The sequence below is a fragment of the Mya arenaria genome, chromosome 6 (genome assembly GCF_026914265.1).
Source record: "Mya arenaria isolate MELC-2E11 chromosome 6, ASM2691426v1".
Taxonomy (NCBI): domain Eukaryota; kingdom Metazoa; phylum Mollusca; class Bivalvia; order Myida; family Myidae; genus Mya; species Mya arenaria.
The window spans coordinates 71,186,444-71,210,705 of record NC_069127.1 but is presented as its reverse complement, the minus strand read 5'-3'; the positions used below and the strand labels follow the sequence as shown (position 1 = coordinate 71,210,705).

General features: G+C 33.6%; 1 protein-coding gene across 1 annotated transcript; it reads right to left on the bottom strand.

The window, feature by feature from the left end:
* Positions 1–4,836: 4,836 nt before the first annotated feature.
* Positions 4,837–15,818, bottom strand: LOC128239031 (synaptotagmin-6-like). Its single transcript, XM_052955457.1, has 5 exons — positions 15,573–15,818; positions 10,563–11,416; positions 9,453–9,573; positions 8,534–8,705; positions 4,837–6,402 (listed from the first exon to the last, which is right to left on the bottom strand). The coding sequence occupies exons 1-5, from the start codon at positions 15,601–15,603 to the stop codon at positions 6,177–6,179; spliced, it is 1,404 nt and encodes a 467-aa protein (XP_052811417.1). The 5' UTR covers positions 15,604–15,818; the 3' UTR covers positions 4,837–6,176.
* Positions 15,819–24,262: the final 8,444 nt, after the last annotated feature.

The window sequence follows — 24,262 nt, the reverse complement described above, 5'->3', positions numbered from 1 at the left end:
ACCGTTTTAGTTCGTAATGTTTTTGTGCTTAGACATGTTATAATTGTTTAAGTATTAGAAATGTGTTTATTTTGCTGAGATATAAAACATTTTTCCTTATTTTGCCCAATAATGTGAAATCTGTAACCTCTGACTCAGCCTCCCATTACTTCAAAAATCAAAAGTAACATTCTCATAAGCGCAAGCCATTCCATGCATGATCATTCGACAGATAGCAGTAAATTAAATCAAATTGAAACCGAACGATACAAAAGGAAAAAAATAGTAGTAATAACAGTAAACTAGCATATTGATAGGAATACAACGATATGGCGCTTTTTTGATGGCATGCATCACGACTCGGTCGGTGACAAATATTGTCTCCGGATACGTGTGCACACACCGAACTTTAAGTTATACAGGTCACAAGAAAAGCGTCCTATATTATAATATTCCCTCTATGCATAACTCACTCTTTGTTTGTCAATTCCGTCATGTTCATTGATTAACGCTTATTTTAACTTAATTGATGTTAATTTAATGACCACGCTTTATACCATGCTTTTCAATAATGTATGAGGTTTAGCAGTGAAATAAGAACAGTGAAAATATTAATTTGCTATTTACACTGCAAACTAAGGAGTGAAAATATTTAATTAAATAATTACTTTTAAAATGCATTGTAGTTACGTCCCTTTGATCAAAATCAATCGCGTCACTTATGAACCAGGAAATGTTGCCATTTTTTTTAAAAGTTTGCATAAGTTTAAATAAAGATTTAATTGAAAATAAATAACTAACTGTTTATACGAAAAATGATTAATCCTGTTTTTCAAACGTTTGCGTACTTTTTTAAGCTGAAGTTTGTGTCATTGCAATACGTAATTCGAACTTTCCACGTAAAGTTTTCATTTACTTATTTTTGAATTCTTTGGGTTATTTTGTTACCCCACCCACGCCTCAAAATTTTGCAACAACATAGCTAAAACTTCACTCTTCACCTGGAAATCCACCTCTTTTAATGAAAAAGACTGCTCTGTGACAGTCATGAATGACTTAATATCCATGTAACATGAAACAAACTTTAAAACTAAGAAAAATGTTTTATCCAATGATAATCCGCAATTGTTTCGCTAACATGTTCGATCTTCAAATTTCATTCAATAAACACCGGCGGAGTAATTTTGTATTGTATTCATGCCCTGTTTAATTAAAATGTGCTTTCGTGCATACACTGTTATAATATGGAACAAAGATGCATTCATAAGAGTTTATTGATTGATATTCATAAAATGTTTGCACTAAAAACGAGTTAAAAATAAAATATAAAAAGAGAATATCGGATAATTTCTATCCACGAACATAAAATGAAAATTGCTGTATTTATGTTAGGTGCATCCCACAGGAAGCTGCATAGAAAGCACTCTTTTAAAAAAGGGGGTTTATTGACAAAACAAAACACGAATAAAAGGCCAATTGACAATCATTAACATAAATGAAACAGAACATATGTTGTTTTCAGTGTAAAATCGTGTTAAATTTTACTCGATCATTTCTTGATCGTAGAACAACTATTTTCTATAACACTCGTGAGAAATATACGAGCATCATCAAATTTCCTTTAATTATCTCTGAAACAAACGTATGCAAGAAAATAACGTTACAGTTATAACCATACATTTTCGCACTGACATTACATAAATGCATTCAAGTCCAATTAATCTCATATATAAAAGTTGTTTTATTATCTCCGTTCTTCAGGTATACAATACAAACTGGTATAATTATCAGATGCAGCTGAAAAAAACATTATAATGTACCTGTATAACGTTTTACTAAAACTGCCACATATGAAAAACGTGTACATCATAAATTGAAGTATTTTCGTCGTTTGTAATTGCTAGATATTTCATCCTAAATTGACAGACCACTCAGCAGCTATCTTGGTTCTAGCAAGCTCTTTAATGGTAACAGTCTGTCATCATTTTGATTCGGTAATGTCATTGTCCCAATAAAATTGCACGGTCAAGTGCTGTTATTTGTGACAATATATTTGTCCTTGTGATTGTTATTGTATTATAAGCATGTAGGTCGAAAGACCTTATGGCAGCCTTTTTCGTTTTGAAGGGGACATAACAACCAAATAACAATTGAATGAGAGGTATACCTGTTTAAACTGTTGTATTGTATTGTGTTTGTATTCTTTGTACTATGTATCTATACTAAATTATGTATACGAAATCATTCTAGTACATGCCAGGAAATCATTAGCTACCACATTTGTAAATGAACTTGAAAATGGAAATTAACGGGAAATATGTTTGGTTGTTTATTCTGTTCTGGATAAGTAAACGTTTTGATTGGCCAATGGCAATTGGATATATGATATGAATTTGAAAACATGTTTATTCAGGTTTCTGGCTTCCATTTCAAATATCGGAGGGCTCTTATGCAGGTTACGAAGTAATTTAAAACCATGGTATTATACTACTCAGAATCAAAACTTCTAAATTTATTTGTCGTGAAAATTGATTACTTATATCACGTTTGAATAGATGACTTATTAGATATACAATATATCGTAAACTATTAAAGCACATTCGTATTTTAGTTTGTCAAAGTACCTCAATTATTAAATATTGAAACTTGAATAGTGTTGTGCTAATGGCCTTGGATACCATTTATTGGGTAGCGTCTACAATAATTGGCTTCTTTATGTCTCCTGTGAAGCACCCGACATATAAATTGTAAATCTGGACTCCTGTTGTTAAAAGGACATCATCTGTAGCTGTAGGTATTGGTCGGTCTATGTATACATCGCGAGTGGTATGATCAAAATTTCTTGATTGCATGGCATAAATATCACTATTTATTACTGAGTCGGTCTCAGAATGACCTAATGATAATGTTCATGTTGGTTTAAACGTACAAACTCGGCGTGGCTGCTCGTTGTTTCTATCATTAACGATCCAACGATAACTATCTGAAAAGCCCAGAAGCCGAATATAAATAAAATACAACAACATAAAAACAAACATCTTAAAATGCCAAGATAAAAGGCCATAAAAGACAATGGACGAGGGACACAAACGTATAATCACCATACACAAATACAAACACAACACACGTGCCATACACGCACCGAAAGAGCTTGACCGCTTATAAGGATTGGATTACCGCCTTGGAATTGTCAGTGAATCACGAATTCATTGGAACACCAGTCTACTTGGCCATGAAATTGCACGCATTAGTAATCAAGTATTAAATGTAACTACTATAGTAGTGAAAATAATATATAATAATACGGACATATAACGGAAATTATCAGAACTTTGCACGTGCATATAATTACCTAGACGCTGATATAATTTCCAAAACAAATACCATCACGATAATTATGACTCTTTAAGAGAATCCGATGCTCAAGAATTGGAATTTTAGTTGCCGGGTCAACCCATTTTGTTTTCATATCATTTGATGATGTTTTTATTATATAAAAAAGAAATTTTAGAATACTACCAAAAGTTATTTTGCACAGCCATGTTTTTGTACACTGGAATATTAAAAAAACTGAAATAAGGTAGCAATAATCTTTTGAATGATACTAACACTGCTGGCTTATTTTGAAAAGGAAAACATATCCAGACCCACTCGACAAACCTTATCAAATCCTTCTTTTAACAAATAAGTGATCTTATACAAACACGAGAAAAAAACAAAACCTTCCTTATTACAATTAAGTGAACATGTCAAAAAATGATATTCGTTGTAAGTGTCTTTTTAGTTTATTATTATTTGTTTTATTATTAAGATTCCTCAAGTTACTGCATACTTTGATAAGATTTATGTTTTACGTTTACTGGTTTAAACCTGAGTAATTTTACATTTTACTGACCGTTCTAAGGAGGTACCTAACAATCCTTGATAACATACCTAGTTTTTAATACAGTTCATATGCACTGTGCTGTTTGTGGAGTTTTGTGCTGTTGTTCTATGTTTCTTGTTTGTGTTTTGTGTGTCTTTGGCGTTTACTCTGTGCCATTAAACGGAGTTTATGTTTAAACGTTTGGCTACTGAGCTTTTTTCACGTAAGTTTTTTTTCCAATTCATTAAATTAATGACTCTTATCTACGTCCTTTCCGCTCTTCATTATCATGGGGTCGTATTGCATTTCTAGTACATGTTTTTATCTTAAAACGATGGCCCGACTATCTGTGTATGGTCGTTTTACCATACTTGACTATTGTCCATAATAACCAAATATTAGAATGTTTGCTTCCTGTCCGCATCATAGCGATATACTTTACAATATGGAATGAGTAGCTAATTTGCTTTTGACACGGCATTTAGAGAGTATAACTTGGTGTACTGGTTTAAACCAAGAAATTTGTTATCTGTGCTTCGATTGCCTAGCCAATTGAAGTTTCTGTGTTTTGTCTTAAAGGTCGCTTTCAAAGATTAAAAAACAATATTTCCACTCGGAAGTTTGCGTCATAAAATTCCTGTCTTTCTACTAATGTCATTTTATGTCAGGAAGTTGAACGAAAACCATTATAGTTTTATTGAACTTAGTTCGTCCGGGGAGAATAGAGTAATGGTCTGATACTTATATAGCTGTTCAATCTAGTTCTGATTCAATCTTTTTCAATGTACCATGCATCATAGGTTGTATGTCTAAGGAAACAATCATTCTCAAAATCATCCATACATTAAGTTTGCTAAGACTTATATGTAAAGATTGTTAAGCCGTTTTGTCGTTGCTTACAGTCTATCAAAGTTATATTGTGAAAAAGTGTTCGTTTTGAAATTTATTATGAATATTTTAGTGGAAAATATAAACATTATGACATGGTTAAACATTAAAACATTAACATCAATAAACATGCAACTTTAAATCATTAAAGAACATTACCCCACAAACAATTATAATAAAAAAGATATTACCAATAAAATGTTTATCTTATAAACACAACATTTGAACTTATACAAACTGCACAACTTTATAATGAAATTTTATATATAATCAACATTCCAAACTTTTTGAAACATGAATTAAAACAAATGGACATCATATAACGACAACCTCATATTAACCCGCTAGAGAAAAACAGCGAAATATGAAACAAAAGCTCAAATCAATATGACATAGGTTAATAGGACACAATAAAACGTGATATGTCAATGTGTCTTGATTTTCAGAACATCATGGCTAAAACTTTTGTGAGAAGAAATGTGATATTAATTTCTTGATAAAATTGCCATGAGGAAAACTACAATATTTTATAAGTCTGAATTCGACTGAAAGTTAAGCCCCTATAGTATAAAAGTCATTTGTTTAACTTAATACTGTAAAAGATATTAGCAATAAATAATTGCATCAAATAATTATTTGAACGATATTTTTCAAAACATCCCAATTGCATAATAGTGATTGTTATTTTGATTTTTGCCGGGTTATGACGGTCTTCGTCATCGGCAGCTTTCTAATCCAAGATCGCATTGGCGGAGACAAGAGCATTTACCCAAATCTTGTGAGTTCCAATACAGAGAAAGTAGAATGTTCTCTTATACATCAGCATACATTAAGGTAAAGCGATGTCAGAATTAGGATATGTCTTTTTTTTGTCTTTTTTGTAACGATCATACTTTTATTTTATAATAGGTTACCTAAGTCAAATAAAGTAAATATTGCCTTTTAAAAGTAAAGCGTATTTTTCAGAATCATACAAAATATAGTATATGATATATACTCGTCTTCATCTTAACCATTCGTACATACTTCTCATAGAATCCAATGACCGTCTGCACCCTGATATGACGTTAATAATTGGTATCATCAAAGGATTCACACAGTATAATATAAACCGACATCTACATAATCCAGAATTACCATATACACCGAGGATACAACAAAGACCATGATACAACAAAAGAGCACCTAACGGAATGAAAAAAAAAGGATTGCTGTCTTTTGGCGTCGAATATTAACATTTAATCCATCGACTTTCTGTGTCATATATTGCCGAGAATTTATCTTCTTCTATATTCACGCCGTTTAACAGGAGAAAGTTAATATTTTCTTTGATTCAGAGGACATCAAAAAGGTGTTATCTGCAATAACCACGATGATCTTAATTCGTGTGAAAGTCATATCGTTAAAATACTCCAACATTATACTCCTACGGAATGTTATCATTTTACATGCTAGCCTCGCTACATGTCGAGTCAGTCGTCGCCTGGCGATAACGAAAGCAGCCACGACCGCCATGTTTTAAGTCCTGTCCGTGCACGTGTTCCTGGAGAGTATACCATTGTGCCACGGGCTTTCGGGGATTTTCGAGCATCTCATACCAGTGGTCTCTTCCGGTTCCGGTAAACCGAGGCCCTACCCCAAAACAGCCCATAATTTCATTTCTGCCAATCCTGCAATAATATAATGTAATGATAATTCAATGGAAAACACTGCTATTACATTCACTAACGATGAAAGAAATATTTAGTTGGCCATATTAAGTATGAACTGCAAATCGTAATGATACCAATGCAATTAAAACTACAGGGAGAAGCCCAAGAATCAATCCGTATTCCTTTGCACATATCTATTTCTATATAAACGGCTTCATATAAACCACCAATAAAAAAATAAAAATGTATAATACACATGTTACTATAGATAGTAACATTATTCTATAGAATTTCGTTTCCGCAATATGAATTTGATTATCGTCTCCGCCCGTGAGATTATCACGAGATGTCAGGGCTAAAGCCCTCGGGCAATTATTCCTTACACTGGGGCAAATATCAACCCAAAGCTATGGTCAACATAACGCAGTAGAACTACTACACATGTTCCAAGTGTATGTGTTACAAAGCATATCGCGTCTTGCTATATATAATGTCCTTCATAACAATACTTGATGCTGCCCAGTACAATTTGTTGGTGTATGAGCATGTTCCGTCACGAACGAAACACCTTCTGAAAACGCCAACACTGTTTGCACTTGCTTCGAAGTGAAACAAAACGAAGCATAAGAGGCCTAAGGAAAGGGTTGCAACAATACTGATTGAGAGACAAAAAACATATAAACATCACTAACAGACAACACATGCATCAAAATGGCTCTACCAAATGGATTACACACCATATCAACGGTCTTTGTACATGGTATCAAAGCTTCGTTAATTGATATCATGCTATGGAATGCTTGGTGATTTTAGAAGCATTTTCATCAAAAACGTTTCATTTTAAGTGTAATCACAAATAAATATACATTAAATTTTAATTTATGGATATATCATGACATTATAAACTTAAACGTGTCAGCATCATACAATATGATATGATCTACGGTTCTTTTAACCGCATTGATTTCGGCAAGTTATGACAATTTAATGGCATTGCTTTTTCCTGAAAAAGTGATGATGTGAGTTAGTGAAATGAATTTGAAGTCAGCAAGTAATTACAGTACCATTTAATGACATTCAAAAATAGGCATTACATCTTTATCACATTGCATTATATGCTTACTATTATATGGTGACAAAAACTCAAAAGTACCATTGAACTCCTTGATCTCATCATCACAAACGCAAGGCTCAAATTGCTCGAAACATTTTATCATAACATAATTAAATTAAGTTGACTTTGATTGTTTTAGTAGAATTTACATTCTAAAGACTTGGACTTTAAAGGGAAATTATCTTAATGATAATCACTATAAACTAATTGTTATTTAGTAAAATCAGGATAAAGAAAGATTAAATTAAAATTGATTTTACAGTCATATAAACATTACGAGTCGGAAGCAAGTAATTAAATACGATACGTTTTTGAGATTTATCACGTTATGGGAGCAATTGCATTCACAATGTTTATTTGCTATTTGATGTGGTTCTTTTCCCTGAAATTGTATTGAAATATCGTACAATATTTGTGGGGAGAATAACGGGTTTTGCGTGCTCCCGTATTTCAATTGAGTTTGTATTTGATTGTGTCTCTTAAAATAGGGTTTTGATGGCATTAAAAGAACTTGATAGGAAACATAATCTTATATTAATATAGTCAGTTGGAGAGAAACAAAATGTTATTAAGATGCCTTTGCACTGATTTTATATTAATCTGAGTTAGATTGCCCATCGTGTGCGATTTAGTTAGGCCCAATGGACACTACTTGAAATTGCACAATTCCCAGTACTTGTAACCGTACATGTTGAAGCTGTAGTTAGACCGGCCTTTTAAAGCCATTTGCGAGTCCTCTCGGTATGATTTGTCTTGAATTGTCTTAATACCGGTTTTCAATTCACAACGGAAGGCGAAACTGCAGAAATACGCTAAATAGCGGGACGAAATGCGACAAGTTGCTGGACAAAAATGCACGGAATAATTAGTTTGCAATTTCGTACCGCCACTTGGTGCATTATTGCCCCGCCACGTACTGCATTTTGCTCCGCCAATTCGCGCCAATTTCCGGTCATTTGCCGCAAAAAGGCAACACAACGAAATAACATTCATCATAGCTTCGCAACCACTATTTTGATAATGTGTAAACGTTACCTGTCGTAATCGATTACTTTGATGATTATATCTACGTCTTCAACGTTTTCTCTTGGGACGTCAAAAACCATTGCCTCGTTGTATACAGGATTCAACGTATTCCGTTTCACTGTCGTCTTCTTCTTTTTAATCCTCTTGCCTTCGCACACAAGGGAAGCCTTCACAAACGGATCTGAATATAAAAGTCATCCATATAAGTTGGAATTTCCCAAAGGTCATCTTCTTTTCAAAATTGTGTACCCTTATAATCTTACTGCATTAGCTGAGTAAAATAAAACAAATAGGAAAATGCCAGCCCTTTTAAAATACGTTAAATAGACGGGACACGGATACTTGCTTTCTTATGACTAACTCTTGTTCTTGTTTTGTGCTCATCATTTGATAAGCGAAAAAATACGTCTGCAAAGGTGCATGAGGTATTAAAACTTGATCTGAGTACAGTATCTAAAACCCGTCTGTCTGCAAAGGAAACGATTTCATTGGACAATGCTTATAATTGGATAAAGGATACAGAATTGAAAACACTTTAATTCAGACTGCTAGCTTCTGTTTCATAATCTACAAGGTCTATGTTCATAATACGTAGTAATTGAAAATAAATTACTGGTATTATATGACACAGCATCATATTGCCTCGATAAAACTTCCTATATATTGGTCACTTACGTGTTATATTTACTATGTAGAATATGACAGTTGACATACATAATGTAAACGTAGGCATAATGCCAGTTTTTCAGAACTTAAATTTAAATGAAACCATTAAAAGATTTCATTTTTAATCGTAATGGAATAGATACATTTAAAGTTAAACATGAACTATATGAATATGTTAACCTAGTCGCTTTGTAAGTACGTGCTAACTATACGAAACTACAGGATTATAGTCATACTACCTTTATTAAGAGAATACGATTACCTGAAGAACCTGTTATGTCCATGGCCTTCAGAGACCTGGCCTTGACTGCTGTTAATGTCAATCGTCCTGCAGTCGGAAGGTAGCACAAGGTCAGCATGATCTCGCCTAGGTCAAACTTTTCCTACAAGAATACTCATTCATCAAATGCACCGCAAGCAATTTCCAATGGATAACTGTTTAGTTCTGTCTATCAAGGGGCATACTCGGCAAATACCCGAACAAATTTAAAAGCTAAATTGCCAAGAGTAAAATATTTGATGAATTTATGCAAAACTGAAAATTAATATTTCTGCGCTTGTACGTGAAAATATTTTTTACTGTTAGGCTTACGAGTCGAAATGAAGTTGCCTCGGAGCACAATTTAAAACTACTAGAAACGTGCGTCAACTTCTTTGGTTTTCATTGGCATTTTTATATGTTTCAGCTCTAATTTGAGATCGACTACCTTCATATTATTTTACTAGGGCACTTTGTAATCTTCTGTTACGAAAGATAAAATATGTTTAACTTCGTCATTTTACTTAATAACCATTATTGCAACAAAAAGGCCAATGCTCTGCAAAATATAAAATTCTGAAGAAATAGAAATTAATAATGTATTAAAAGAGGTATTCATATTGGAATAGTATTTCTCGTTAACACTGAACTCTATTTGGACTGTTTAATGAACTTTAGCATTAAATGAAGGAATCCAATTCCATTGTCAATTTAGCTAAACCACGTTTATGAAATGGTGTCTGATAATAATGGAGCTTTATTCATGACGATGACGAAAGCAAGTAAATGAACTAGATATGTAAAGCTTTTCTATTATGTATAAAGGATTTCCAGCGTAATTTACGATCAAACACCTTTAACGTTGTTGTTAAGGAGATGGTAAAAGGAGATATGTGAAAAAGGTTAAGGTATCGCGTAGGTGGGGATTTAGGAACGGAGTGAATTTTTGTAATTTGACTAAGAACTGAAAGGAGTCCAGAAATGTTTTTTGTACAGGGGGCATATATCGTTGTGTTACAATTTCGTATATCTATTATGATTTGAATGATAAACATCATATGAAATCGATGAACCGTCAAAGTGTTATATATAATTTTATTAAGCATCACTAACCTGATAGGATGAAAGAATGTCTCGGACAAAAAACGTCTCCGTTACGAGTCTATTTCCCTCGGGGACTATGTCTGGCACCGTGACTGTCCCTATCAGATCATGGCGGGAAAATCGATCGAAGTCATAGATATTAAAATGTAGCACTCTTTCGTGAAGATCACTAAATGGTACATTAAATGTGTACTTTTCGTTAAATTCAGGATTTAGAGTTTTTCTGTGTACTTTCGACTGGTACTTTTGTCGTCTGTCAGGCAACAGATAAGTCTTTATGTACGGGTCTGATGTGCCTGAAAAATCTTTTGGTGGCAAATTAATCGCCTTCAGAATCCCAATAGTGATTTGATTCAATTCGTAGCTGTATTGTAGACTAAATTGCAGCTGTCCGCAAACTAAATGTTCAGATTTCACACTATCCACAGACACTTGCTTGTACAACTCGGGTTTAATTACACCTAAACTTGGTTGTTCCGTGTGTTTGGCACTTTGCACTGAAAATTCTATTTTCGAGAGATCAATTTGATGGGACATGTGACGATGGAAAAGCTGATGTCGTTCAGACACCGTTGGCATTGTGGACTGTCGCAATGCCTGAAAGAAGGATTTAGCCCGGGAATATCGCGATTCATTTCCTAAAATATCTGTTTCAAATGTCAGGTCTGGTGTGCTTTTGCTTATTTTTAAGTTGTGGTCAAGAATGGATTCTGGCGAGCTCGTTTCCTTATACGTCTTTTTCCAGTATACTTGTCGTTTCTGACGTCGGCCTTTACACGCTATCCAAGCAACGTATCCAATAACGGTGCTCACCAAGGTAATCGATATTGCAATGGCAATTACTATGTACATAACGGGGACACCTGAAATGAGACAAAGGAATCAAATGTTTCTCTCAAAGCTAATTATTAGCCAACGGATATCAATTACAGCCAGTCCAAGTCCAATTATATTGTGTTGAGCCTTAAAGCTATAGGTTAACGAGCATTCAAAGGTTTGCCATCTGTGCACATCTGGTTAGTATATGAATCGAGATTTTTGCACGATTATCTCGGTAAAATACATTTATTTCCTGTATTTCCTTCTGACGACGTTGGCTTTCTAGTGAAAACGGTATTCTTATTATTAAATTAGAAATACTTCTGTCTGAGTCGTTTACCTAGCATTGATGATTGAATTAGCTTTGCCAGCAATATTTAGGAAGAATGAAAAAAATATCCCCTGAATGGTACCGAACTTGCATATTAAATTTACAGTGTTTAACATGTTATTGCAATAGTGCTTTTACACGAAAAGCAATACATATGTAAAACTTCAGCATTCAAGTTTAAAACGTGATTTGGGTATATCTTTTTATAAAAAAATAACACTATCGTAGTGTTAAGTATGTATATATAGCAGCGAACCTCAAAACAAAATACAATTAATAGTAACGAACATTAACAATAACATTGTGTTAACAATTTACGGTTATCTTAACAATACAAACGGTATAGATTTATCGAACTTCTTACTAGCACCAGCGAAAGTTATTCGACAATTGAAGTTATCATTTTGTTTTTTGAAGTATCATTACGATGTAATAAAGCGAAATTAATAAATCCGGTTTTGGACTTTTTTTACATCATTGTCTTTGTTTTTTAAAGATACCATACTGTTGAGTGTAGTATCACCTATTGAGCATCTGATTCACTCCTTATGTGAAAAACTGTGTTTGTACTGTTATATTATATTTTGTCATAACAATTACATGTTTTGTATAAATGAAATCGTACACAGTGTCTCTGCATTTTCTTGGAAAATTGTGTCATTTTACTAGACATCTTTCAATTACCCAGGGAGGTTGATCGAAGGTCGACCTAGTTTGCGCACGGACGACCTTTATAGTTCGTTTTAGTTGTTGTTTATAGAAAAGATAACTGGAATAACCACAAGATGAAATGGGGAAATATAAAGTTGTTTGGCACCAATGCAATTTGGTCTTCACACAAAAAAAGTTCAAACAAAGCCAATAACTTGTAATGAAAATAACGCTAACAAACTTTCGACTATTAATAAATAAGTATTAAGTATACACTTAGGACACCAATTCATTTTATTAATCTATCACTTGCATACAAATCGGTCCAATAAAAAAGTGCCGTGTAAATTGTAGTTTATTAGGATAGTATACCATGATGTTTATCTACGGTCATTTGTTCATGTGACCGCTAAAAAGGACGTTTTTATGTTCTGAAATGTTAGAGGAAAAACACAAATAATGTTTTAGTATCAAATGTCCGCCAACAACCGAACTCAACAATCACTCGCCAATAAAGTCCAATCACTCTGCATAATAATGACACTGGAAAATCAATCTACCAGTAAATCTACATGTGGTGTGAAAATTTTACCCCACCCGCAAGTGCAGCATTCGACGATAGTTAATTCCATTTCTGTGGTGAATGACAAAAACTCACTTATAACATAAATGAATTATATTTTGCCAGTGCAGTTCTTAACATCCAACAACAATTAAATCCATTTATCATGTGGCGATTGTTGTAAACACTCGTGATCTTGAACCATTACCCGTGTACTGTACTCTGTGACTTGCAGAATAATTGCTACATCATCAGATAATGTTTGGTAACTGATCCATGTTTATGCACTTTTAAAACCTTTTCGTATGTTTTGAATTGGTATCGACGTTTAAACATGCAATGACTTTGTTTATAAGCGTATTGAAAAAGGTTATACAGTTTTGAGAACTAATTTGAGGGTGATTTAAACATGGATACCGGGTGTGCTGACGTCAACAGGAAAAAACAACAACAGTTGTCCCTCTTGTTATAAAGGATTAAATATTTATAAGACTGAACATTAAATGTCAACCTTTTAGACGGAGCGTAAGATAAGTAGTTGATAAAAGTTTGTTTTTACTGTCAATGTCTCTTAAGCTTATGGTCAATACCCAGCAGTGTAACATATAAGTACGCATGTCAATTACAAAGAGCAAAATATTCATGTTACAATTGCCAATTATCATTCAGCAACTTTCAATATGTTAATTTCCACAGCAATGTTTATATCAAAAACGTTGCCTTCTAAATGTCAAATAAGCGATTCATTTCCTTTCTATCATAAGGTTCATGCAGATACAGAAACTAGTGTTAAGCATAATCAATAATTTAGAAGCTTTTGCTTTGGATGCGATGCTATATTGTGAAAGCAATTATATTACTAAAATCAGTAATGTATTGAAACCCATACCGTTCATTCTTTTAAAGCAATTTAGATTTGTATCTTGAAAACAGGTCTAAAATCGTGAATGGATAATTGAAATAGTTGGATACGTTTGATGGTAATTCAAAAACAAATATATTTCAAAACAATGGTATCGAATTAGATGTTTTGCATCTCATAAAAGCGTAAAGCTTGGGGAAAGTGAGATTCCTCTTTTGTTCTGCCCTTATAATCAATACTTAAAATGTACATGGTAATGGCTATTGTCCAATCCTAATGTCCATTCAGCGTACAACAGAGGTAACTTTCATGTCATTAATCAAGAGCTAAGTTACTCCTTTTAAACATTAAATGTATTTATAAGGACTTTTCCGATTACCTGAAACTTGAACAATAGTAAGGCCTAATGATTTGACAGGTTCGGTATCTTGCATTTTGTATAATGTTATATAGACCTGACCGGATTCGTTTGTATGACTTGAACACTTCCAACCCTAGTTTTTGTTTTAACAAATTTCATTTCAACAGGGATGGGGTATAAATCAAGGGGAATGGAGTTTGTCTTAATACTCTGGCTTTGCCCGCCGCTCTCTCTAATCACCGATAGCTGCAAAAGTGAACCTTTTTATACATATTCTGCCTTTGTTTAAAATGTGTCTTATAATTCCATTTTAATAGTTGAAATATACACATAATAATACACTAAATGATTTATTGACCATGCCCAAGTGTTACCCTTACATTTACCGATAACGAAATTTGAAATTGAGTAATAAGTTTTCATCTGACGTTGTATGTCTTAAGGTATGTGTTTGTTTGGCGTTGATCTCTATACATTCAAGCAGTATCTATATAAACATGTGTTGTATCGTTAATGTATTTTCAAATGACGTATTATGAATTTCGCTCAGAGGCGACGAAACCAATTATCAATATATATATGTTTGTTCTCTTGGATAGAAATAAATTTTTTGTCCGACACAACAATCCTTCAATATATTTGGTAAAAAAAACACAACATGCTCATGATATGATATAATAGTTTAAGATTGAATAACGTTATATTTGAAAAACTGAACCAAATCAAACTTTGATCATTTATTGAGAGGAGTAACCGATGCATAGAGACATTGCATACGATAAAAACATTGTTAAATTACTTTACGCAAACAAAAAAGACAGTCATGTTAATCCATTTCATTATTCCCAAACAATTCATTGCTTAACCTGTACTTGAAAATTATATGGTGTATTTGGAATTAAATGCTTTATACGAGGTATCACAAATAAAAATTAGTACCCAATAAAACTGCGTATTCAGTAAAATCAATATGATTGTTCATTCACCAAAGTGTATCCATAACAAAAGTGATTACAAATAACACATGGAATACACCGACTATCTAGGCTGGTTGGCTGCAGAAGCCAATGACCATTTAAGCCAAACATTATGGTTTTTTATAACACCATATAAACAAATGTGACCATCCAAGAAACCGAAATTACGATAATATTGTTTAAGGCACCTCGACATTTAACAAGAGAAACACACAAACACAACCTAAAATCATACTGTTCACTTATACAAAATATCATGTAAAAAGTGCCTGAAATAAAATGGATTAAAATGTAAAAGGCTAATATTTAATCAAATGTATTGATCAGTGTAATTTTTTACGGAATATTTCTCAAAATCAATGCATTCAATTGTATTGCAAAAGTTAAAATAAATCTAGTGGATTGTAAAATAAGAAAATAAAACAGTAAGAAGTACGATGTTATCATTCTGTTTACCTGCATCTGTTTTATCCATGGCTTTATTCATTAATAATTTGCAGCAATATAACAATCATTCATCGTTGAATATTTTAATGTAATATCCATTACGCGGAGTTGCATGGTTTATGGCTTTATTCAGAGTGATTGTCGGCAACAAACAGCTCTATCGTCGTCACAATCATTGAACAATTAGCTCTGGTAGGAGAAGCAATTATATCCTTTCCATTAGAATTGCAACACCTCATTCCGATACATGGTGCATTCAAGATTTCCGAAAATGTGTGGAAACATTCATTGTTGCGTACACCATAACTGAACAAGTCGTGATGTTATATGGTTCATTACAGTGTTGTGCCAAATCGATAGACTAGTAACATTCTAGGAGAGACTGTCACCAGGTCACCAACTCACCGGGAAAGCCTATCCGCCTCGGGAATTCACTGCAGAGCATTACCAATCGATCTATAAGAGCTTTTATCTGCACGCATATCGTGTCTCAAAAGCATTGCCATTTCAAAGTTATGTTTTAAATATTGATAAAACAGTATGATCAAAACAAAACAAACAATACCGCAGAATTGCATGCTCACTTCGATTTTCTCTACAATTGAGAGCTTTTTTCATTATTATTTTGATTTCATTCTACAAGTGGTCACACAATTAATTACACTGCTACTACTACTACTATGGATAATTATAAAAACAATCATAATTGCTGTTATCGTTATTTTTTTTGTTATTATTATTATTGTTATCATCATCATCATCATCATCATCATCATCATCATCATCATCATCATCATCATCATCATCATCATCATAATCATTATCATCATCATCATCATCATCATCATCATCATCATCATCATCATCATCATCATCATCATCATCTTCATCATCATCATCATCATCATCAATATCATCATCATTATTATTATTATTATTATTATTATTATTATTATTATTATTATTATTATTATTATTATTATTATTATTATCATTATTTATATTGATAATGAAACATCTACATAAACATACCAATTATTTTATATATTTTTTATATATATATAGTATTTATGCACTGTGCTGTTTGTAGAGTTTTGTGCTGTTCTATGTTTCTTGTTTGTGATTTTGTGTTCTATGTCTTTGGCGTTTGCCCATTGCCACTAAACGGCGTTTATGTTAAAATTTTTGCTACTGAGCATGTTTCTGTAGCTTTTTGCATAAATATCCAGTTGTAAATGGCGCAAGGAAATCCTGCTTTTAAGCTATAATACATTAATTATGGCATGTGCGTTTCCCGGCTTATGAAATTGAATATGTCTTGCAAAAAATATACCGGGCGCCGGGATGTATAATGTTTATCACAGAGTGATTTCCGTTATGTTTATTACGTAACATGTAAACAAACATACTTTTGACCAGATTAATGTTAGTTTCACCTGACATATCGAGGTAACAATTAAAGTATTATTACATTCAATGGTATACCGGACATGTTTTCCCGGTCTTGTGATACATACTAGAAAACTTGATCACCGTACATCCTGCAATCGACGCTGAATTACAAGCAACAATGCGTATGTTGAATAAAATGTATAACTTCATCAAATTTAATGTTTGGCCAAATAAGACAACATGTTTAAATAAAAACAAACATTTAATAATGAAATAAAAGTGCGATATTCTAGCGAACAATTTGGCGTCAAGTTTAATTTCGAATGCATGGTGCATTACCAGAAACACTTTCAACTTCCGTTTAGACTTTCGTGTTTCAAATTTGGACGAAGAGAGGTCCAATATCAGTAACGCCACTATTTGATAACACATATGGCATCTTGAGCTCATTGTTGTTTTAACATTGTGTATATCTCCTTTATTGGCTGGTTTGCCTTTAAAAAGTGTGATCTGATGGTATTTGTTCGGTTATTTTGAATTTTAAAAATTTCCATAATCTATCCTAATTGATAAGGTTTAAAATCACCTAAACGTGACCTTTTCATTAAATATATCCGTTCAAAAAATGAAATACAAGCACTGTTAATATACGTTACCGTTCAATTAAACGGTTTACTTAAATATAAAAGCATATTTCGATATAATGGACCAGTATAAGAACATTCCAAAATGAGCATGTTTTCAATATTTCAATATAAAATGTAGTTTTCATTGTGTTATTATGATATTAAATTTATGAATCCAAAGTAACACGTTAAAAAAACTTAGTACCTCAGTCAAACGAATTCATTTCTTGCTTTGGCGGGGTACACAGCTAAAAAACGAAAATTGACATCCCTGTCTAATACTGCCACCTACGCCAATTGTATGATTGGCCCATCATCGTAGTACTAAGTACTATCTTAGTACTTTCAGGGTTTGTTTCCACATGTATATCCTGCCAATTCAGTCAGTTTCTTGATGTTAAAGTCATTGTAGTGATACTTTTTATTTTATAATATTAAATTGCTTTCTTAGCTCAATGCAAGGTTTTAATATATATTGCTGGTACGTTTTCTGGGTAAAACAATAATTCGCCTATAGTGGAGATGAAAGCCACCAACTTTTGGTTAGATGCAGAAGTTATAGCATTTATGACCGATAGCAAGAACTGACGTGTTTAATGCTGTATTTTTAAGTTATGTGTGCCAAAGGACTTTTAATTTACAATTCTCGAAACATTTGGGCAATTATTTTGCCCACTAGTAACGAAAATGTGAGTTTTAGTGTGTAGATGTCAATATATTCTTATAGATGCCTTACTAGTTTACGCCCACCGTAGACTCGGGCTCCGTGAACCTGTTTTTCTCTGACCGTTCCAAGGCGGTAATCCCATCATCTATTGGTTAAGCAATTTTGATGTGTGCGGTCTGTTTGTTGAGTTCGTATTTGTGTATGTTGTGTTGAACTGTTTTTGTGCCTCGTTCATTGTCGTTTGGGTCCTTGTCTTGTTCCTCTAAACTGGGTTAATGTTTGTATATTCGATTACTGGGCTTGTCGCTGTAGTTTTCATTAAGATATCAATTTCTTCTTTAACTTTTGCCCAATACTCAATCAATTTTGATTGTATTTGTAGTCTATATATTTATTTTTCTCTTCCATTCTTTCTTACATACTGCTTGATAATAGAGATAAATAATCAAATTCTGTGTCATAAATGATGTAAACACTCTTTTACCAGTATGTGAGGATATGTTATTTGTTTTTGAATATTTATCACATGTTGTTTTGTTCTGGGGAATTTCAAAACGAAGATTAATGGTAACCATACGCATTAAACCGCATTTGATTTAATATCAGGCTTGGAAAACAAAACAATTATGGGCTGATGACTCCAGCTAATTTACTGGGGTCCCTGATCTGATAACCTAGATTATTGTCAATAGGATTAATTAATTAATCATGGCATCTCCTCCTGTATGAACAATCTAGCTATTTTCACGGTGTTTTGCGTGTCGATCTTTACTTCCTACTTGAATCGATTGCTATGAGTCCGATATCCATTAATGAACTGTCCATGAACAGTAATAGTAATTCTGTAACAAGTTATCTTGTCAAAACGTTAGAAATTATAGCGAACGCATTCTTTAACAAACAATTCTTTTAATGCATACATATTCGCAGAAATCTCCAAGATAAAACGTACCAGTATGGACATGACAGACAATAATTCTTATTATTTAATGAAATTGCCTTTATATATTCCTGATTTCACAGTAGACGGCTCACCAGAACAAAGCTTGCTGTCATCTGGATGTGCCAGTCAAATATCTCGTGGAGTAATGAAGTTTTCATATTCCTTAGAGGAATTGTCGCCTTGACAAATATTTAACAATATACTCAATACCGAATCAAGTACGCGAACATTTGTGCATTATTAACGTTAGATATTATTATTAGATATTATTATTATCAATATTATAATTACTATTATTATTATTATTATTATTATCAATATTATTATTATTATTATTAGTAGTAGTAGTAGTATTAGTAGTAGTAGTAGTAGTAATATTTAGTAGTAGTAGTAGTAGTATTTAGTAGTAGTAGTAGTAGTAGTAGTAGTAGTAGTAGTAGTAGTAGTAGTAGTAGTAGTGGTAGTGGTAGTGGTAGTAGTAGTAGTAGTAGTAGTAGTGGAAGTGGTAGTGGTAGTGGTAGTGGTAGTGGTAGTGGTAGTGGTAGAAGTAGTAGTAGTAGTAGTAGTAGTAGTAGCAGTAGCAGTAGCAGTAGCAGTAGCAGTAGCAGTAGCAGTAGCAGTAGCAGTAGCAGTAGCAGTAGCAGTAGCAGTAGCAGTAGCAGTAGTAGTAGTAGTAGTCGGTAATTGTCGGTGAACCATTATTTTTCATAGAACAAAGGCAGCTGAACATTCCGGTAAAATATTGAATAAACGCGATGATTAATAGTGATGAGAGGCATAAGATGACACAGTTTGCATAATAAATACCAACCTATCAGATATGTATTCAATATCAATAACAGTTTTGTCATGGTGATATGCTGGTTGTCAAAGCGTGCTATGATTCAGACACGCATCTCTGAAAATTCGTGAATAGTCGGCTTAAATCGTATTTAATTTCATTACATTTGTGATAAAAGGTCACTCAGATTTTAGGAATATTTTACCCGCCGATTTCCTGTTTTCGGTGTTTGATGCTCTTTAATAATGAAGGACATTTTCGAATACAGGCCAATCAATCTTAAGACAAAGCCGACACGGCTATCACATGTGCTACAAGTCGAAAGTAGGTACATCACCAGCGTTATTGAAACGGCGATAAACAATATGTGTAAAACAAAACACAACTGATCCTCCGAAAGGTATCGCATCCATAGTTGCGAGTTGTGCTCCGTATTGATCAATATAAATAGTTGCTGTTTATTAAGTTTTTCATCAATATGACTTAAAAAGCATATAGAAAAGCATGATATGAGCAAAATATAGACACAAAAGAATAAAAATCATTATGCACCTGTATATAGCTAGTTAAGGTCAAACAAAGAAAGGTTGTTGACAGCAGTTTGTCAAATATTTAGCCCCGACAGTTCTAAAGCTCAGACAAAAAAAGAAAACTAGTAATGGACCTTCAATATTGCGTTGCGTCAAATATTAATGGTCACCACAAGAAAACTAATAATGGAAATTCAACATATCATTATGTCAAATACTAACGGTCACCTAAACTATATAAAAACAGTACCTGAGAACGCCGCTCTATGTCATTATGTTTTAATAATTATGTGTATAAGCACACGATTAAACTCAATAAACTTGTTGTACTAAAGATCCAAACAATTGGGTATCGTCTGTAATAAACGTCACCAAAGCAATACGATCTATTATATATAGATGAAATATTACATCGTTCTTGCTTTATATTTCTGTAAACTGGCAAATGTGACATCTGGCTTGTGACATTCATTAATAGACCTCTATCTAAAACTGTAAAGACCCCATAATGACGTGACAACATAATCCTTACGTTCGGCAAATGTAATGCGTTCCCACTGTGTTCCTTCTCTCAATACAACGTACGTTTTGTGTCATAACCAATGGACTGATTTTAAGCAGCCATTCATTTTTAAGTTTTTAAGAGTATCTGCAAGGATGAATGTAAAGAAAAGAAAGGACACTCAATCTTTACACGATAGGGGATGTATTTTGAATCGTAACAAAGCTGGGAAAATAATCATATTGGACGAGCAATCAGATAAATAAATCACTGACCTTTTTGTCTTATCATCGCAAATCTTGACTAAATTAGATTATGATACATTTTATACAATGACGCATTTTGTATGAAAGTTTAGATAGTTAAATACACTATATTAGTATAAGTCTTCTTTATTTTTTGAAACGTAAGCAATTTGATACTTAAAAAAATGATGATGATAATAATGTGACATCACAGCTTATTCCATATCTTATTTTTCCTCATAATATAATAACCATGTTGTTTCGTTGTATTTCCAGTTTCACACTGACGTGGTTATTTGCTGAAAACTACTTAGTAAGACGGCAAAGTATACCGTAAAAACAGGGGCCAGCTCGGCCTATTTACGCGCATACATTTAAGGGGGATCCAGGCCAGGGTCCTTGTTCATTTAAATAAGATAAATAAATAGTTATAGCTAACTCGCCTATGGTGCATTCTGGGGTAATACTGCTTCTTAATTTTGCCATATCAAAATTTGATTTTTTTCCATTTTGTGAAAGTTTCCGTTTTGATTTATAATGGTACAACGGTATGAGTTAGAATAAATTTAGTGTTGAGTAGCCCACCAATCAGCTAAAATCTACTAATAACGAAATAACTGAAGGATAGCTGTTTGCTTATATATATCAACGAAAATAAAACTAAGGAAATATATCTTTAGGTTTTCTGGAACGTATTTTGGAAAAATCAATATTAATTAAACTAACGCATAAAACAGAAGGTAGATCATATTTATAAGTCCTTAAACTATGACCAGTTTCAAATTTTGATGAATAATTCTTTTAGTAAAAAAACATAAAAAAGGTATTCGAGCCCGGTTTTCAAGGTCAAGGTTTGCATGTGTGGTCGTGCATTGTACGATATATATATATATCCATCCTCGGACATACGTATATATACGTTACAAAAATTATGTATTGAATATACATTTTACCATCCGTCATTTTCTTTATTCCGACTCTCTCGCTTCTCCCTTTTATTCCTCTTCAATTCTAAAATTCCAACTAATTCATCTCCTCCCAATATTTCTATACCGTATTTATATCAGGTTTAATCATTTACACCCTCTCTATCCATTCCCCTTAAACACCCCCTCTCTGATCACCACTCCCTTTTATGATACCCTCCCTACGCAATCCCTACCAGCCAACCACTTTCGCTATCATCGCTTTTCCATTACTATCCCTTCTACCACCATCGTGTTTTTTCTTTTAACTGCAGAACTTAATCCGAATGTTTGAAGGTTGTTGCAATCCTGCTAACAGTATCCAATTATACAACTAGGAGAATATCTATCTTAATCCTTCGCTGCAGGAAAATCCAAATTTGTCACAATTTTGTTTAAAATATAAATGAATGAAGAGGCACAACAAATACAATATAGGGTAATTCGATAGTATAGTTAGTCGGACAGATGGGGTTTATCCCCGTGGCAAGCCCACTTCTGTTGTATATGTGTGACATCAATAACTAAGAAAAGGAACGTCTCTCTACTAACTGTCAATCTTTGAGACCAACTTAATCGTTCACACGATGCATAAAATAGTTAAGATACAAACACTTCAAAAAAAATAAAATAATCAGGTCCAACTGCTGACTCAACCATCTCAAGCACTTTCTCGTCACTGACGACGTCGTTAGCCACGAGTAGGTCGAAGTAAAATTGTAAAATCAGGAGATTAGCTTCGTGACAACATAATTGAGTACAAATATAAAGGAAATCATTCTTCTGTACTTGGAACGGGTTCATTTTCGATTGAACCACTGACGTAAAGACACATGGTAACAGTCTTAATAGAGTCAGATGAGGATGATTGTGGCCCAACGGGACTTCGAGCACCACGGTGGATGTCAAAGCTGTAGTAGATAGTAATCCAGTGGGACGTTTAAGCTTCGGGGTGGGGGTTGTCTATCCGCTTAGGATATTTTCGGCAGTAATTTGCTTCTACCATGATCCGTAGAGCACGTGCATACAGCTGTGGTGACCAGTAGTTGTCCGTGGGACTTGTTGAAGTCATATGTGGAGGTGTTTCAGTTTGATTTCAATGACTTAAATACAGACCCGTGTGCCAATTCAATATATATTTTGTTTTATTGCCTGGCAAATTGAAGGGATTTTATTTTTTTAATGAAAACGGTGGACGCCACAAACCAAGAAGTCGGGCAAAGATCCACCTTTTTATCGGGATGAAAGTATCATTTTTGTGCAATCCACATTTTGGTCGAACCTGAATTACTGAAAAGGTGGCGCCAAGCATTAAGAATACAGTTCCCGCCAACCCGTCATTTCCAAGCCAGGTAATATTTAAGACGTTGTCTGAGGATTTGTTGTCTATGCTCCCGTTTATCATTTGTGCTCCCTTCAATTGTCATGATCTGCCTGCTTTGGTTTGCCTTGCCATCCACATATGTGTTCCTTTTTCCGGTGAGAGTTATGTTGGTTTGTTCGCAGTTTAGATTGCTTACTCATTTCATATATCATCAGCTTTATCCTATTGACCGTTTCACATCAGTTCTCCACGTAATTAATTGAAAGTCTGAACTTAGAAACCTAGTACTAGTGAGCTGCGAGCCTTTTCGGGTCCTCTTCGTTACGGCGTCCACGGCCTGCGACACAGCTTCTTTCGATATGTCATCTACATGCACCAGCTCATAGTTAACATTAAAGTCGAAGTTAGATTTATGTTGATTAAGTGTTTTAATAAGTCATAAATTCAGTGAGTGTATTTTGTTTACCAAAATTTGATTATTACAGCTTTGATTAATAGTGAATTTCATTTTGAATCAAACCCAGACGTATTTGTGCTCATATTCATTGTCATATACAGTTCTTAGTGTAATTGCAGTAATACAAATTCATAAATGCGTATCGGGCTATTGCGATCGGAGACTTCGACAAATACACCTAAGTAAGCCATTTTACAAGTAGTTCTTTCCACTGACGGATCCAAGAGGACGTACTTGCCTCCACTGAAACTGTCTTTGAGCATGAGT

Coding starts and splice junctions, on each gene's coding strand:
- LOC128239031 (XM_052955457.1), bottom strand. CDS start 15,603: ATGAATAAAGCCATGGATAAAACAGATGCAG. Junction 11,417..15,572: donor CATGGATAAAACAGATGCAG/GTAAACAGAATG, acceptor GTCTCATTTCAG/GTGTCCCCGTTATGTACATA. Junction 8,706..9,452: donor GGACATAACAGGTTCTTCAG/GTAATCGTATTC, acceptor TTTTATATTCAG/ATCCGTTTGTGAAGGCTTCC.